The sequence below is a fragment of the Siniperca chuatsi genome, linkage group LG9 (assembly GCF_020085105.1).
Source record: "Siniperca chuatsi isolate FFG_IHB_CAS linkage group LG9, ASM2008510v1, whole genome shotgun sequence".
NCBI classification, from domain to species: Eukaryota; Metazoa; Chordata; class Actinopteri; order Centrarchiformes; family Sinipercidae; genus Siniperca; species Siniperca chuatsi.
In genome coordinates this window covers 16,711,500-16,729,015 of record NC_058050.1, presented here as the reverse complement: position 1 = coordinate 16,729,015, position 17,516 = coordinate 16,711,500, and the positions used below count along the sequence as shown (strand labels likewise).

The 17,516-nt window shown below is 41.8% G+C and overlaps 2 protein-coding genes across 2 annotated transcripts in view; both read right to left on the bottom strand.

The window, feature by feature from the left end:
• Positions 1-5,355: 5,355 nt before the first annotated feature.
• LOC122881446 (chemokine-like receptor 1) overlaps positions 5,356-17,516 on the bottom strand; it is a 33,089-nt gene continuing 20,928 nt past the window's right edge. The window contains exon 3 of the transcript XR_006379162.1: positions 5,356-6,555. The gene's annotated coding sequence lies outside the window, so the exon portion shown is untranslated. The remainder of the gene's footprint in view (positions 6,556-17,516) is intronic.
• LOC122881449 (chemokine-like receptor 1) lies at positions 5,492-11,693 on the bottom strand. Its single transcript, XM_044207697.1, has 2 exons — positions 11,429-11,693; positions 5,492-8,419 (listed from the first exon to the last, which is right to left on the bottom strand). Exon 2 carries the CDS (start codon positions 8,406-8,408, stop codon positions 7,317-7,319), a length of 1,092 nt encoding a protein of 363 aa, XP_044063632.1. The 5' UTR covers positions 8,409-8,419; positions 11,429-11,693; the 3' UTR covers positions 5,492-7,316.

Here is a 17,516-nt window from a genome sequence, read left to right as displayed (position 1 = left end):
CTCCGGGGATAAAAAATTCAATAGGACCTCCGTCGGTAATGGATGCCAAAGGCAGGACTTCTGTGTAGAGCTTTTCATCGATAGACAGTTGCGTCATAGGTGCTGAAAATAAATCCAGCTCACCCATAGTGCATTCGGCTGATTTGTGATGTAAAAGCGCCATATTTGTCTTCTAAAATATATCTCCGGAGCTCGCAACAGCGTGCTTTCCTTTGGACTTACTTCTCCCTACTGATTTTCTCTTTTTGACCTCGCACTTTTACTCGCTGCCCGGAGGTCTCTTCCTCAGTCGTCTGGCTAAAACCATCATACCGCCGGATCCTTCTTGAGCCCCGTTGTCCGATCGACCCCCTATTCTACTAACAGCGTGGCTTATCACCTCCGAGGCAATGTTTTTTGCGGCTGATTTAAGATGAGGCTTAGCAATGGCAAATCCTTTTTTCATCAACGGTGATACAAAACGAAATATTTTAGAAAAAATCGAACCGATTCCTCTCCCGTACATAACAGGCGCCCCGTAAAAACCGGGGAGAGCGCCCCCTACTTGATTCTCATAATAACTCACAAAACGGTGAGGATCGTGTCTCTGATGCATCATTTTGTTTTTGTCACAGAGGATTTTTTTTGGAGGGTCTAAAATGGAGTTTCACGATAGTCTTCCCAAAGGTAAAATTTATAGGTTTATTTTGATCCATCTTTATCTCAATGTGGATGTTTTCGATGTGCTGCTTGACCACCGGTAGGTAGCAGGGTGGATTAAAATACTGCGTGATGACGTCCCCGTACGTTCCTTCTATAGCGATCGTTCTCAAGAGCAGAGCGTAAGCGTCACCAACCGGCTGATGTCGTACCACATCACTATAACAATACATATGGTAAAATCCTCCCTTTATATCAGCCGGATATGGAGACATCCTTTCATTGAAAATAACCCATTCTCCCGGGTTAACCCCCATGATGTAAGCCAGAGGGGGGTAAAATCGTAAATGATATTGACCTCCTGCCTGAAATTCAAATCTCTTTTGAATGGAGCTAAACCTTAAATAAATATCAGAGTTAATTTTTCTAAGAAAGGCGTTCAGCTCTGTCTTGAGCTGTTCCAGATCGTGATAATAACCTGCCCTAAAACACCTCGCTCTTTGAAGCATCATCATCATCATCTTTTGGTTTATTCCTCCATTCAAAATAAGCATCCTCCTAGAAATGTTAAACCAGGTGTGGGGGTATGAAATCTCTGTCAGAGCTACCTCCCACGGGCCTTCTAAATCAATATGCTGCGCTAAATCGACGTGGTAGCTGGAGCTCGTGTTATTTTTAAATACATTGCGACTGGCGTTGGAGGGTAGGACACACGTAGAACCCTTCTCCTGTGATTTGGTCCATGTTTTAATGATTCAGATTCGACGTACCTATTTGATTTTATACATTTTTCAGGTCGCTTGCCTTGACCCAGCTGTTGAATTTCTCAGGCCAGTTTTTCCAACGCACCAGCATTTGTTTTTACCCCTGACAACACGCTCGTCCAGAATTTCTTCAACTTGAAACGCTTTGTCTTTACCGACCTTGACTTTTTGCAACTCTGCTTCAGAAACGAGCCTTGGATAGGTTCTCCGTCATAATCTTTCAGTTTGTACACAGGGGTTGGCGAGGTATACATTCGGTTACTGTGAACAATTCATCGGTAAAACTCTGTTGATATTTTTTATCAAACACTCCTCTCAGTTTGGATATTCTCACCAAATCCCCATCCTTAAAATTCATCTTTAATTTGTTTTTGTCGCTTATGGGAAATGTTCCGTACAGGTTTTCAAACACTCGAGAGACGTTTTCTGACGTCACCTGCATAGGCGTCATTTTTATACTTTTATGATAACTGTTATTGTAGCTGTCAAGCAATTCCTGTAAGACGTCCACGTACCTACGGCTGTTTGAAGCTGTAAAATACCTCCACATTCGTGTTTTCAACGTGCGGTTAAATCTTTCAATAACAGACGCTTTCAGTTCACTGGCTGTTGCAAAATGATTAATTCCTCGTTTCTTCATCAACCCCTCAAAGCTTTTGTTAAAGAACTCTTTGCCCTCGTCCGTTTGTAACTTTTCAGGGATCCGACTTTCTTTTAAGATAGAGTCAAAGGCCTTAGAGACCTCAGCCCCTGTTTTTGTCTTCAAAGCTCTGGCATAAGCCCGTTTTGAAAATACATCGATGACCGTGAGTAAATAATTGTACCCGTCGTTGTGTTCAGTTAAGGCCTGCATATCACAAAGGTCTGCCTGGAACTGATTTAGAGGTCGCGGTACAAACACTCTATTTCTGACAAAATGTATCCTGGCCGGTTTATGCAGAGTATACGAGTCCTGTTCCGATAAAAAATCTTTGACCCGTTCTACGTTGACTTTTTTCCCCATTTCATCCTGCACAGCCCTGCGTAGTCGTTCCACTCCCCCAAAACTACCAGGATGTTATAATACACTTTTTTCATGACACGTTTTTCAGTCATGTTTCTGCTTGCTCTCTCTAGGGTTTTTGAAAACAAACAATGAGACACAATCTTCTTTAAATCGTTTTTTATTGATTATAAACACACAGCATTTCTCAAAGTACAGGAGGTTAACTTCAACACATTGATTCCATACATTTGGTAAATATCATCGTGTAATGTTCTCAATTCATTCCAGGTATTCAGATACATGTTGTTTTGTACACAATAACTCATAACGTCTACAAATAAAGTGTAAAGAGTAAACAGATGAGACATTTTCATGCAAGAATCTTTAGTCATCTCTTTTATAATTTTACAAAAGGTATCAGATACAGAGCATTTGTTTACCGTTAGCAATGTGTCACTTACTAACTGTTCCCAATTTTCAACATTTCGAACAACATCCAAAATCTTTTCTAGTCTTGCGACTTCGTCTCTAAAGCAAAAAACATTGTCATCCGCAACATGGGTGACTCTGTTTTTAATCACCTGATCTAAAACAATGATTAACTGGTTAACGATTACATGTTCCTCTACATAATTTTGAAATTTTCTGCAAAAGTTACCCATTTTTTAAAAAAAATTTTTTTTTTTAATTACTCGATCTCCTTCCAACAGTCCGCCACATTGTTCATCAGTTCAATCTTTTTCTCGTCTTGACCGATCAGAGCGTCGTACATCTTCTCCAATTTCTCTCCGATGCGTCTTGTCTTTTTGAGGTTATGAAGAAAGGCCTCGGAGGCGCCATGGACTCTGTATGCAGACACGTGGATATGGAATGCCTGAAGCGCCCGTTGAATGGCTTTGATGAAACGATCCGTCCAAAGCCGCTTCGTCAACTCGTTATAGTGCTGATGGAAGAAATAATCTGGCATCTCAAACAGACATTCGTGCTGTAGCTGGCTCGGGTGATCAATTTGACAGCCGTTACAGATTTCAGATCTGTACACGGTCAGAACCTTGCTCAACAGGCGAACCACCACGGCTCTCACCGTGTTCAGAAATAGGTCAGAGAGCACCCCGTCAGGTTTGTCCTCTTCCTTGGGAGAGGGGGGTGGTGAGGCGCTTGGAGTTGAGGATACCGAAGAAGAAGAGGAAGAAGAGGGCCAGTCAGGGGAGGGAGATGGTGATGGAGGAGGCAGAATCCAGTCAGGGGTCCCCGGCGGTGAAGGTGGGGGTGTCGTATCAAGGGTAGGGCTCCCGGGTCGCAGGATACAAGGGAGAGACATGGCTTTTCTCAGAATCGGAGATGAATCTGTGCTTTCTGGTTGCGGTAGAAGAGGAACAGACATGATTTGAAGTTGCAGGGGTACCCGTTTCAAGCGGAATGAATTAGGGGGCGGAGTCAGAGGAGGAGTCGGGGGCGGTGTCTTCTGTGAACAGAGTCTTTCTTATCATCAGAATGTCTCTCGATGTCTGACTTCTTAGGAAGAGATCCTTCAGTTTTTCTGCTTTTTCAATCATCATTTTCATCCACACCTTGAGGGGCAGACGTAACGACGTCTGGAACACACCGCATTCGGTATTGAAATATTCCAAGACAAATTCGTCCGAGTGTTCATCTCCTTCGACCACCTGACGGCTTGTGCGGTAGAACCATCTGCGGAACCCGAGCTTTTCGTCTCCCAAATGCTGCAGGTTACAATTTTTTCTGGCCGAGTGCGGTGGAAATTCCTGTTTAACCCGCACAAACGTTTGCGCCTGTTTGTCTTTTTGTCGCAGGTTCCTTTCCTTCATTTGCTCTGAGGTTGTTTGACACCACCAGATTCAGCACAGACCAGTCCACTGACGTAAGCGTTGCTTTTGGAGTGAGGGGTCCAAACGTTTCTCCTTTCTCCAGCTGGTAAAAACAAAGTTCGTTGACTTCATAATTGAACGCATATCCCCACACACCTCCATTTTCTAAATCCCATTCCTCCTGAAGCGTGCTGGGGGGAGGTGTCTGGATCCGAGCCAAATACAACACCTGTTTCTTGGGGGCGGCCCCTAGTGTCGCATTTTGATAATGCGTCACAGGCGTCTGGCTGATCATCTTCAACTGTTTCATCTTGTTTGATGGTTCAGACCGGAAATATTCCGCTTTTATTTTATTTTTTCACCGCAAGCTCCTCCTAACCTATTTTTCCATTGGCTAACCCTCCCTTTGGTTCACGCAAACTCCGCCTACCCTCCCACATCTTTCCAATTCATTCACACCTCACTCTGCACCGGACAAACAACAGAGAAGGACGTGTCTTTTGCTCCTGAAAGATTAGATTTTACAGATGGTAAATTTGTCAATTATTTTTATACTTTTGATACTATTGATTTCACTTAAATGATATTTAATCATATTATTTAATTTACAGGGTTTTTCATTCCCACGCCTACTTTACTCCCATTCGCTCCTGCTCACCACGCATGCTTCACGCTCATTGGCTCCTGCTAACCACGCCTGCCTCACGCTCATTGGTCCACGCATAACGCCACGCACTTCCGGCATGACGCACTTCCGACGTGACGCACTTCCTGTGTGACGCACTTCCGGGGGGAGAGACATCCGGGGGAGGGGGGAAGTTTAATCAAAGGTCAAAGGTCACCATCCATCATCCTTCAATTAAAAAGTGGCAGAAAGTATTGTTTATCTCTCTCTGGTGCATATGCCCTGAGCAGTGAGTCCCTGCTTCGATTCCCGGCCGGTCTGTTTGCTGCATGTCATTCCCATACTCTCTTTTCCCACACTTCCTGTCTCTCTCCACTATCACTTTCAAATAAAAGCATAAAATGCCAAAAAAAATCATTTTAAAAAAACAAAACAAACAACTAACAATGAAGAAAGGTCCAACTAAACTAAGTATACAATGCAGCTGCTACTGTAAGCATAATAATCTCATAGTTACTATAATATTTATTTATTAGGCTTACATTAGCCTTTCCCTGTAGCTGAATAACAAATGTAAACAAGTTGTTTATCAAAGCATGCAGTGGACATGTAGCAGTCAAAAGTCACATGGCAGGCGGCATGAGAAATAAACATTTCAGGGTGATTTATTTAATAAACATTACTATACAGACAAAATGAGCTATACTAAACCTAGCACTTGACCACTTCACTTTCACTTTGTATGTACCCAAAGATGGCCTGTGTGGTCCCTGTCATGTGCCAAATTTTGTCAAGTGCACACATAACGTGATCAGTGGCTGGGTTGAGTTGGGTGTGAGGGAGGAAGTTGGGAAACTAACTTGCTATAAGCCTGTTAGTACAGCGGCTCAGTGACACTATTTCACACTGTATATTCTACATTCAGTTAAATCTCTTCTATACATTAGTTTATAGCCTACTATATTCTATGGCAAGTAAGGCACAATGTGGCACAATCTATTACTATGTTATTAGTTGATGTGCCAGCCTTTTAATTGTCAATACAGTCGACAATTATGGCATATAAACAACTTGTTTTGTTGTTTATTTTCTTTGCTGTAACGTACAGGCACAGATATACTATCAACATCTGGAGTGTACAGTATGTGACAGAGGGAAAACACACAGTTCCCTTTGTCAAACAAATCTAATGTTTTTGTTGCTTGTTTTGTGCACATATTCAACCATAAACTAATGTAATACCTCTTTTGAAATTATGACTGGTTTCTCTTCTCAAAAAAGATGGCACCCACATATCACATATCCACCAGGTCTAGTATGGTACAGACTGAATGCACTGCTGTGAGTCAAAGAGCATAGAGAAGAAGTACCATTATCACTCCGAAGATAAATGTAGCCACTTGCTCTACAGGTTATTCAATGTGGGCAAATTTGTCTGCTTGGTTGGATTTTATGTGTGTGTTATGTTATACTTTTTCTGATTTCATTCTTTTTTCCCCTTGGATAGCACTTTGTTTCTCTGGTTCGGAGGAGGGCTATATAAATACACTTTTCAACAAAAAAACATTTCATCTTTCCATCGTTTCAAAATGATTCATCCCACAAATGCATCATAAATGGATCTACAACTTATTGTACAATATTACCATCTATCCGATCTACCATATTGAAAGTATTGTAGGTGAAGTTAAGAGGCAGAACTCTTTTCAAGACCTGATCAATTAGCCAATGACCTGGCCTGTACTTAAATATGTAAAACAGTTCCCTCTGCTGGTCACTTAATATTCTGAAGAAAGTCTATAATAATAATTAGAAAGACTATGAGCAACAAAAGCAGATATCTTGTATCTGTTATTTTAATAATAGAAAATTATGATAGCAATAAAAACTACAATAACAATCATCGTATGACCTAAAAACAACTGGGACTTTGTGTTTTCCTTGCTGTCACATACAGGCAAGAGAATGGTAATCAAAATCTGTTGTTTATCTGACAGATGGAAACTGATGTAATACCTATTTTTAAATGACTGCTGGGTTCTTATTTGTCCAGGAAATGTCATTTTACAATAGCCTTTAGCTCTAAAATGGTGCAGAGTGAATGCACTGCTGTGAGTCAAAGAGCAGCCAACAACAGGACTGTGTAGATCTCATGTAGCAATTTTCTTTGTATGATTAAAAACATTCCACTACTACCTTGTTCAACAAAGGTTTAGCCCACAAAAGGCATCGCAACTTATTATACAATATTACCATCAGACTCTTTGATCAGTTAGCCAACCAAACAGTAAAACTCACTTAAAAGAAACTACATTTGGTCTAAATGATTCAATCTGGCATAATGTTTACAGCTCACCTTGTTGTCCTTGTATAAAGACAACAAAAGCAAAAAAAGTAATTTGGTATATACATTTGTGTCAAAATGATTTACTATGTACAGTTACAGTATTTGTTTCTTCATGTCATGGGCAGCCTTATACCTCAGTATTAAGACTTGACTTCTCTTTGCTGTCCACTGACTTTGTGTCAGTGTGAGAGCGAGAAACCTCCTCCTGGAAGGCATTCTCCAATACATTCAGGATGGATTTGCGGACGTTATCCTTGAAATCTCGGCCCATGAACACATACAGCAGTGGGTTCAAGCAACTGTTGAGAAAGGCCAGGCTGATGGTTATAGGGATCCCAATAGTGGTGACATAGTCTAATGTTTCACTTCGATTAGTAGCGATGTGATTCACCATCTCAATTAGAGCCATGATGTGAAAGGGAGCCCAGCACAGGAAAAAAGCGATAATAACAGCAGCGATGATCTTAAAGGCGCGATTTGACTGGCTGGCCAGGGTGCGGTTTCTTCTGAGACGATGGATTATAACAGCATAACAGGAGACAATGACAGTGAAGGGGACAACAAATCCCAGGAGGAAGCGGGTGATGGTCACGGCCTGCTGACGAAACTGTGCCAGCTGAAACACAGACAGGTTTTCATAATCATCAGAAAGGGCGAAGTTGTTGAAGCAGTTGATGATGTCGTCATTGTTATGTGATGGCCCAGTGTCCCTGAAGACAAAGTATGGAGTGCTGAGAATCAGAGCCAGTACCCAAACACCCAGACTCACACAGGACGCCTTGCGTACACTTCGGTGGTTCTGGGCCCAGACTGGCCACACCACAGACACACATCTGTCCACACTGATCACCATCAGAATGTAGACACTGGCAAAGATGTTCAGGGAGCTTAATGTGCTGTTCAGTTTGCACATGAACTTGCCAAAAGGCCAGTGGAAATCCAAAGCCAGGTACGTCACACTCAGGGGCAGGAATGCTGTGAAGAGGAAGTCGGCCACAGCAAGGTTGAGGAACCAAACTGTGCTAACTGTTTTCTTCATCTTGAACCCGGTCACCCAGATAACCACTCCATTCCCGAGCACACCGAGAACAAAGGCCAGGCAGTAAACAATCAGAGTCATTGTGTAGAGAGACTTTCTCAGCTCAGCATGCTGGTCAACAGACTCAGATACATGTGTTGTATTGCTGTGACAGGAAGAGGTAGAGTTCATCTCCATCATTGGCTTTTGACCTGCAATGGCAAAATGGTGAAACAATATGAACTTTTTTGCTTTTTTCTATTTTACCTATATAGATGTCAATAACAGTCCGTAATGATAGAATGATGCAGGACATATAGCTTATGAAGATGGTGTTCACAAAGATATGACTGGAACTGGAAAGTTGTAAAGTTGTGTCAAGTTCTTCTGTTGACAGTCCAAATGGTTACTTCGATTACTTCATTATTCATATCTTCACAAGTATGTGAAGGTAGGCTCGGCTTGATGCCTTTTACCAAGGGCGTGCAGCAGGGATCCATTTTGGGCCATGTCCTGTTCACCATTTATGTGAATGAGATTGTCTCTTCTGTGCCTAATTGTTAAATTCATCTTTACGCAGACAATACTGTTTTATACTGTGTTGCTGATTCTGTCTCTCATTTAATGCACTGTAAGACGTGATGTCAGACATTATGCTGTTTTGTTGTAGCTAAGCTGTCTAGGGAAGGGATAGGTTTGGGTGGGTGGGGAGGGGGTGTTGTTGTTATATTTGAAATAGAAGGAAGTCAAATGTATCTTTGATTGTATTAATGTATGTTGTTTTACTACTTCAATAAAAAAAAATTAAAAAAGAAAGATAATCCGCTTTATTTCATAGAGGTTGCTGCTTTTCTGTGTCAGTAATTATGTTTAAAACGAAAACACAGTACGGTTACTGTCAAACTAATAACTTTACTCAAACTTTTGGTCATCAAATTGTGTTCTCCTTTTATGCGTGCGTCTAATGTGATGGCAACAGCGTCCTGTTAACAGTTTGGCAGAATAATATAGAAGCAAAATAACAAGTCAACAGATAAGACTGAACGGACAGACGGTTATTAAGAATGGTCTTAAAGTTACATTATAGGGGAATTGCTCTATGAGACCGCAGCACTAACAGCAAAGGCAGATTTTACTAGACCTGGTTTTGGTTCGGGGCTCCTGGAGCATCAACCAATCACTGGAGCTGGTTCAGTATGGGCCAGAGAGCCAAAGCAGCAAGGATGAGATATAAAATGACAATTTCTCAACAAGGGCTTTGTAGATAAATAAGTAGGCTACCAGTCATTGGCGGCGCTATTAAGAGACTAGAAACTTGTCACTGAAACAAAATTAACCTTCAACAAAATTCTGATTTTTTTTGGGCAGTGTACTACTGGCAAACACTGAAACTCACTACTAATTTAGTCTCTGAATCTCATCGCTTCAGACGAGGGCCAGCCCAGACGTTGAGCCTCTGGCGCAGGTGAGCACTCAAGCGCATAAAGATGGACCCATGCATACCACTACATAGTGATGATAACATTATTACAATAATAGTATTGCAGTGTGAATAGATAAAAGAAAAAATAATGATAATTATATTAATAATTGGGGTGCACGGTGGCAGAGCGGCTACAGCTCCTGCCTCCCAATAAGGAGATCGTGGGTTCGTGGGTTCGATTCCCGGACCGGACCAACATCACACAATCTCTCTGGGTGGAGTCTGCATGTCCTCCCCGTGTTACCGTGGGTTCTCTCCGGGTTCTCCGGCTTCCTCCCACCGTCCAAAGACATGCATGTGTAGGTTAATTGATAACTCTAAATTGCCCGTATTGAATGAATGTGTGAGTGAATGGTTGTCTGTCCTTGTCTGTGTCTGTGTTCGCCCTGCGACGAGTTGGCCACTGTCCAGGGTGTGCCCTGCCTAAGGCCCGAAGTCACTGGGATAGGCTCCAGTCACCCGCGACCCCCTAACGGGGACCAAGCGGTAGAAAATGGATGGATGGATGGATATTAATAATTGTTTTAGCCATTCTGTGAGACAACTTACACTGAGGACAAAACATCAAATACAGCATCACAAAGAAAAAAAAAAGGGGTAAAGAGAAAGATACATATATGGAGAGTAAAAAATTAACAACTGGGTAAATCTTTCAAAATTTTAAAGTATGCCAAAATGGGTTCCCATTTTGAGTAAAACATGTCCACCGATCCCCTTAATGTAAATTTAATCTTCTCTAATTTTAAAAAGGACATAACATCTTCTAGCCAATCTGTCACAGAAGGAGGGGTAGGGGATTTCCAACATAACAAAATTCTTCTGCAGGCCAATAAAGAGGTGTAAGCAATAATGTCCCTCTGGGATGCAGTTAAAGAAATTATCATAGTGTCACTGGGGGTTCCAAAAATACCTATTGAAGGACAAGGCTGCAATATCACCCCAAGGGCATCACTAATAGTTTTAAACACCAATGCCCAGTAATTATTTAGAGAGGAGCAAGACCAAAACGAATGCGTCAGACTGGCTGGGGAAAAAGAGCACTTATCACAGGCTGCATCTACTCCAGGATATATTCCAGCTAACCATGCCTTGCTCAGGTGAACCCTGTGCAGCACTTTGAATTGTATGAGCCCTAACCTAACAGAAGATGATGATGAGTGGACCTTTTTAAGCGCCTCCATCCAGAAAGTTTCAGATAGCTCAATGCCCAGTTCATCTTCCCATCTGGATTTAATTTTATCCAGATTGTACTCTTTCAAAGACATGAGCTGGGAGTATAAAAGTGAAATCAATCCTTTATTATAAAAATTGAGAGTAAGATTATCTAAAGGTGAGGTAGGAGGAAGGTCAGGGAAGGATGGGAATTTATTTTTAACAAAATTGCGAATCTGAAGATATCTAAAAAAGTGGTTTTGTGGGAGATCATACAATCTGCAGAGGTTCTCAAAACTGTTGAATAAACCTTCAGTATATAAATCTTTGATGCATTTCAACCCGAAACTACCCATTGTCTAAATGATGAGTCCAGTGTAGAGGAGGGAATAAATGATTTTTGTAAATAGGACCCAAAACCGATGCAGAGGATTATCTTATTTTATTAATTTAAATGAATTGATTAAAATCCAGAATAAGAGCTCTCTGAATCTCCAATCAGACGATTTTATTGTCATATTTCTTTTAACAGCCTCGTTGGATTAATCTCGCGCAAAAATATCAAATTCTAAGCATAACAACGTACCTTTCTCAAAGCTCTCCAGTCGGCTGATGATGAATCCGTAGCAGAAGTACTCAAACTGACAGATCAATATAGGCTGATTGATGGGTAGTAATGTGACGTCAACGCCCACGTCGAGGCGGAGCCACAGGCAGCACGCACAATTTCTTTTTCTAATCTTTTAAATCTCTTGTACACACTTACACTGTTCGGGCACTGTAATAAACAGTTTTCATATTTTCTAAAGCAAACGTGTCTTCATATGTACACATATCTTTACATAGGCGATCTACAAATGTATATAGGCTTATAAACAGTGCACACAGGAGCACACACAGAGGCATATATATATATATATATATATATATTAGCCAAACAATTTTATAAAATAGCAGGCAACTCCATACTTGCCACTGTATATTTATTCCTGTAAGCAAAAGAGATCTGAAGTGAGAATATATCTTTTTCTGGCATATTTTTTAAATTAATATTAGTATTAGGGCAATTGCACAAGTCTAGTTTATCTATAGTATGTTCCTTCCTGTCAGCATCCTGTTTTGTACTCTCAATCAGTTTTCATCTGAAATTTTGAAATACACTTGTACCATTGCAGTTGGCCATTACTCATAAATTCAATTCAATTCAATCTTTTTTATATAGCGCCAATTCATAACAGAAGTTATCTCATTGCACTTTTCCTACAGAGCAGGTCTAGACCGTACTCTTTATAATATTATTTACAGAGGCCCAACAAATCCCACCATAAGCAAGCATTTGGCGAGAAAAAACTTCCTTTAAGAGGCAGAAACCTTGGACAGAACCAGACTCAGTCGTGGGTGGCCAGAGAGAGAGAGAGGTTTTTTTTTCGGGGGGGGGGGCACAATGCAAATTCCACCTAGAATTTAAAAAAAATTGTAGAATTGTAATTGTAGTATTAATACTAATAAATTAATAATTATAGGAATGACAGCTATAGGAAAAATAATGTCAGTATAAGTAACAGATCCAATAACAACAACAACTGTAGTAGCAGTTTTCGAGCAGGAACACGGGGGCAGCAAGTGGCCCACAACCACAGATCCAGTCTCTACAGCTCCGGAGGCAGAAATACCTGCTGGAAGAGACAGAATGAGAGAGGAGAGAAACTTCGGGAGAGAGAAGATGTCGAGTTAGTAACATGCAGTAATAGGATAAAAATGCATACAGATGGGAAGGGAGAGGAGGAGAGAGGAAAGAGGTGCATCATGGGAAGTCTCCCGGCAGTCGGCCTACTAACTAGCAGCATAACTAAGGGATGGTTCAGGAGAGAGAGATAAACAATACTTTCTGCCACTTTTTAATTGAAGGATGATGGATGGTGACCTTTGACCTTTGATTACCCCCCCCCCGGATGTCTCTCCCCCCGGAAGTGCGTCACACAGGAAGTGCGTCACGTCGGAAGTGCGTCATGCCGAAGTGGCCTTATCGTGGACCAATGAGCTTGAGGCAGGCGTGGTTAGCAGGAGCCAATGAGCGTGAAGCATGCGTGGTGAGCAGGAGCGAATGGGAGTAAAGTAGGCGTGGGAATGAAAAACCCTGTAAATTAAATAATATGATTAAATAATTCAATCATTTAAGTGAAATCAATAGTATCAAAAGTATAAAAATAATTGACAAATTTACCATCTGTAAAATCTAATCTTTCAGGAGCAAAAGACACGTCCTTCTCTGTTGTCTGTCCGGTGCAGAGTGAGGTGTGAATGAATTGGAAAGATGTGGGAGGGTAGGCGGAGTTTATGTGAACCAAAGGGAGGGTTAGCCAATGGGAAAATAGGTTAGGAGGAGCTTGCGGTGAAAAAATAAAATAAAAGCGGAATATTTCCGGTCTGAACCATCAAACAAGATGAAACAGTTGAAGATGATCAGCCAGACGCCTGTGACGCATTATCAAAATGCGACACTAGGGGCGCCCCCAAAAACAGGTGTTGTATTTGGCTCGGATCCAGACACCTGCCCCCAGCACGCTTCAGGAGGAATGGGATTTAGAAAATGGAGGTGTGTGGGGATATGCGTTCAATTATGAAGTCAACGAACTTTGTTTTTACCAGCTGGAGAAAGGAGAAACGTTTGGACCCCTCACTCCAAAAGCAACGCTTACGTCAGTGGACTGGTCTGTGCTGAATCTGGTGGTGTCAAACAACCTCAGAGCAAATGAAGGAAAGGAACCTGCGACAAAAGACAAACAGACGCAAACGTTTGTGCGGGTTAAACAGGAATTTCCACCGGCACTCGGCCAGAAAAAAATTGTAACCTGCAGCATTTGGGAGACGAAAAGCTTGGGTTCCGGCAGATGGTTCTACCGCACAAGCCGTCAGGTGGTCGAAGGAGATGAACACTCGGACGAATTTGTCTTGGAATATTTCAATACCGAATGCGGTGTGTTCCAGACGTCATTACGTCTGCCCCTCAAGGTGTGGATGAAAATGATGATTGAAAAAGCAGAAAAACTGAAGGATCTCTTCCTAAGAAGTCAGACATCGAGAGACATTCTGATGATAAGAAAGACTCTGTTCACAGAAGACACCGCCCCCGACTCCTCCTCTGACTCCGCCCCCTAATTCATTCCGCTTGAAACGGGTACCCCTGCAACTTCAAATCATGTCTGTTCCTCTTCTACCGCAACCAGAAAGCACAGATTCATCTCCGATTCTGAGAAAAGCCATGTCTCTCCCTTGTATCCTGCGACCCGGGAGCCCTACCCTTGATACGACACCCCCCACCTTCACCGCCGGGGACCCCTGACTGGATTCTGCCTCCTCCATCACCATCTCCCTCCCCTGACTGGCCCTCTTCTTCTTCTTCTTCGGTATCCTCAACTCCAAGCGCCTCACCACCCCCCTCTCCCAAGGAAGAGGACAAACCTGACGGGGTGCTCTCTGACCTATTTCTGAACACGGTGAGAGCCGTGGTGGTTCGCCTGTTGAGCAAGGTTCTGACCGTGTACAGATCTGAAATCTGTAACGGCTGTCAAATTGATCACCCGAGCCAGCTACAGCACGAATGTCTGTTTGAGATGCCAGATTATTTCTTCCATCAGCACTATAACGAGTTGACGAAGCGGCTTTGGACAGATCGTTTCATCAAAGCCATTCAACGGGCGCTTCAGGCATGCCATATCCACGTGTCTGCATACAGAGTCCATGGCGCCTCCGAGGCCTTTCTTCATAACCTCAAAAAGACAAGACGCATCGGAGAGAAATTGGAGAAGATGTACGACGCTCTGATCGGTCAAGACGAGAAAAAGATTGAACTGATGAACAATGTGGCGGACTTTTGGAAGGGGATCGAGTAATTAAAAAAATAAATAAATAAAAAATGGGTAACTTTTGCAGAAAATTTCAAAATTGTGTAGAGGAACGTGTAATCGTTAACCAGTTAATCATTGTTTTAGATCAGGTGATTAAAAACAGAGTCACCCATGTTGCGGATGACAATGTTTTTTGCTTTAGAGACGAAGACTAGAAAAGATTTTGGATGTTGTTCGAAATGTTGAAAATTGGGAACAGTTAGTAAGTGACACATTGCTAACGGTAAACAAATGCTCTGTATCTGATACCTTTTGTAAAATTATAAAAGAGATGACTAAAGATTCTTGCATGAAAATGTCTCATCTGTTTACTCTTTACACTTTATTTGTAGACGTTATGAGTTATTGTGTACAAAACAACATGTATCTGAATACCTGGAATGAATTGAGAACATTACACGATGATATTTACCAAATGTATGGAATCAATGTGTTGAAGTTAACCTCCTGTACTTTGAGAAATGCTGTGTGTGTTTATAATCAATAAAAAACGATTTAAAGAAGCTTGTGTCTCATTGTTTGTTTTCAAAAACCCTAGAGAGGGCAAGCAGAAACATGACTGAAAAACGTGTCATGAAAAAAGTGTATTATAAGCCCTCACATCCTGGTAGTTTTGGGGGAGTGGAACGACTACGCAGGGCTGTGCAGGATGAAATGGGGAAAAAAGTCAACGTAGAACGGGTCAAAGATTTTTTATCGGAACAGGACTCGTATACTCTGCATAAACCGGCCAGGATACATTTTGTCAGAAATAGAGTGTTTGTACCGCGACCTCTAAATCAGTTCCAGGCAGACCTTTGTGATATGCAGGCCTTAACTGAACACAACGACGGGTACAATTATTTACTCACGGTCATCGATGTATTTTCAAAACGGGCTTATGCCAGAGCTTTGAAGACAAAAACAGGGGCTGAGGTCTCTAAGGCCTTTGACTCTATCTTAAAAGAAAGTCGGATCCCTGAAAAGTTACAAACGGACGCGGGCAAAGAGTTCTTTAACAAAAGCTTTGAGGGGTTGATGAAGAAACGAGGAATTAATCATTTTGCTGAAATGAAAGTTCACTGGCTGTTATTGAAAGATTTAACCGCACGTTGAAAACACGAATGTGGAGGTATTTTACAGCTTCAAACAGCTGTAGGTACGTGGATGTCTTACAGGAATTGCTTGACAGCTACAATAACAGTTATCATAAAAATATAAAAATGACGCCTATGCAGGTGACGTCAGAAAACGTCTCTCGAGTGTTTGAAAACCTGTACGGAACATTTCCCATACGCGACAAAAACAAATTAAAAATGAATTTTAAGGATGGGGATTTGGTGAGAATATCCAAACTGAGAGGAGTGTTTGATAAAAAATATCAACAGAGTTTTACCGATGAATTGTTCACAGTAACCGAATGTATACCTCGCCAACCCCTGTGTACAAACTGAAAGATTATGACGGAGAACCTATCCAAGGCTTGTTTTTACGAAGCAGAGTTGCAAAAAGTCAAGGTCGGTAAAGACAAAGCGTTTCAAGTTGAAGAAATTCTGGACGAGCGTGTTGTCAGGGGTAAAAAACAAATGCTGGTGCGTTGGAAAAACTGGCCTGAGAAATTCAACAGCTGGGTCAAGGCAAGCGACCTGAAAAATGTATAAAATCAAATAGGTACGTCGAATCTGAATCATTAAAACATGGACCAAATCACAGGAGAAGGGTTCTACGTTGTCCTACCCTCCAACGCCAGTCGCAATGTATTTAAAAATAACACGAGCTCCAGCTACCACGTCGATTTAGCGCAGCATATTGATTTAGAAGGCCCGTGGGAGGTAGCTCTGACAGAGATTTCATACCCCCACACCTGGTTTAACATTTCTAGGGAGGATGCTTATTTTGAATGGAGGAATAAACCAAAAGATGATGATGATGATGCTTCAAAGAGCGAGGTGTTCACCCGTCAGGGTTTTAGGGCAGGTTATTATCACGATCTGGAACAGCTCAAGACAGAGCTGAACGCCTTTCTTAGAAAAATTAACTCTGATATTTATTTAAGGTTTAGCTCCATTCAAAAGAGATTTGAATTTCAGGCAGGAGGTCAATATCATTTACGATTTTACCCCCCTCTGGCTTACATCATGGGGGTTAACCCGGGAGAATGGGTTATTTTCAATGAAAGGATGTCTCCATATCCGGCTGATATAAAGGGAGGATTTTACCATATGTATTGTTATAGTGATGTGGTACGACATCAGCTGGTTGGTGACGCTTACGCTCTGCTCTTGAGAACGATCGCTATAGAAGGAACGTACGGGGACGTCATCACGCAGTATTTTAATCCACCCTGCTACCTACCGGTGGTCAAGCAGCACATCGAAAACATCCACATTGAGATAAAGATGGATCAAAATAAACCTATAAATTTTACCTTTGGGAAGACTATCGTGAAACTCCATTTTAGACCTTCCAAAAAAAATCCTCTGTGACAAAACAAAATGATGCATCAGAGACACGATCCTCACCGTTTTGTGAGTTATTATGAGAATCAAGTAGGAGGCGCTCTCCCCGGTTTTTACGGGGCGCCTGTTATGTACGGGAGAGGAATCGGTTCGATTTTTTCTAAAATATTTCGTTTTGTATCGCCGTTGATGAAAAAAGGATTTGCCATTGCTAAGCCTCATCTTAAATCAGCCGCAAAAAACATTGCCTCGGAGGTGATAAGCCACGCTGTTAGTAGAATAGGGGGTCGATCGGACAACGGGGCTCAAGAAGGATCCGGCGGTATGA

Excerpts from the sequence above, each read along its gene's own strand:
- LOC122881449 (XM_044207697.1), bottom strand. The coding sequence starts at position 8,408 with ATGATGGAGATGAACTCTACCTCTTCCTGTCACAGCAATACAACACAT.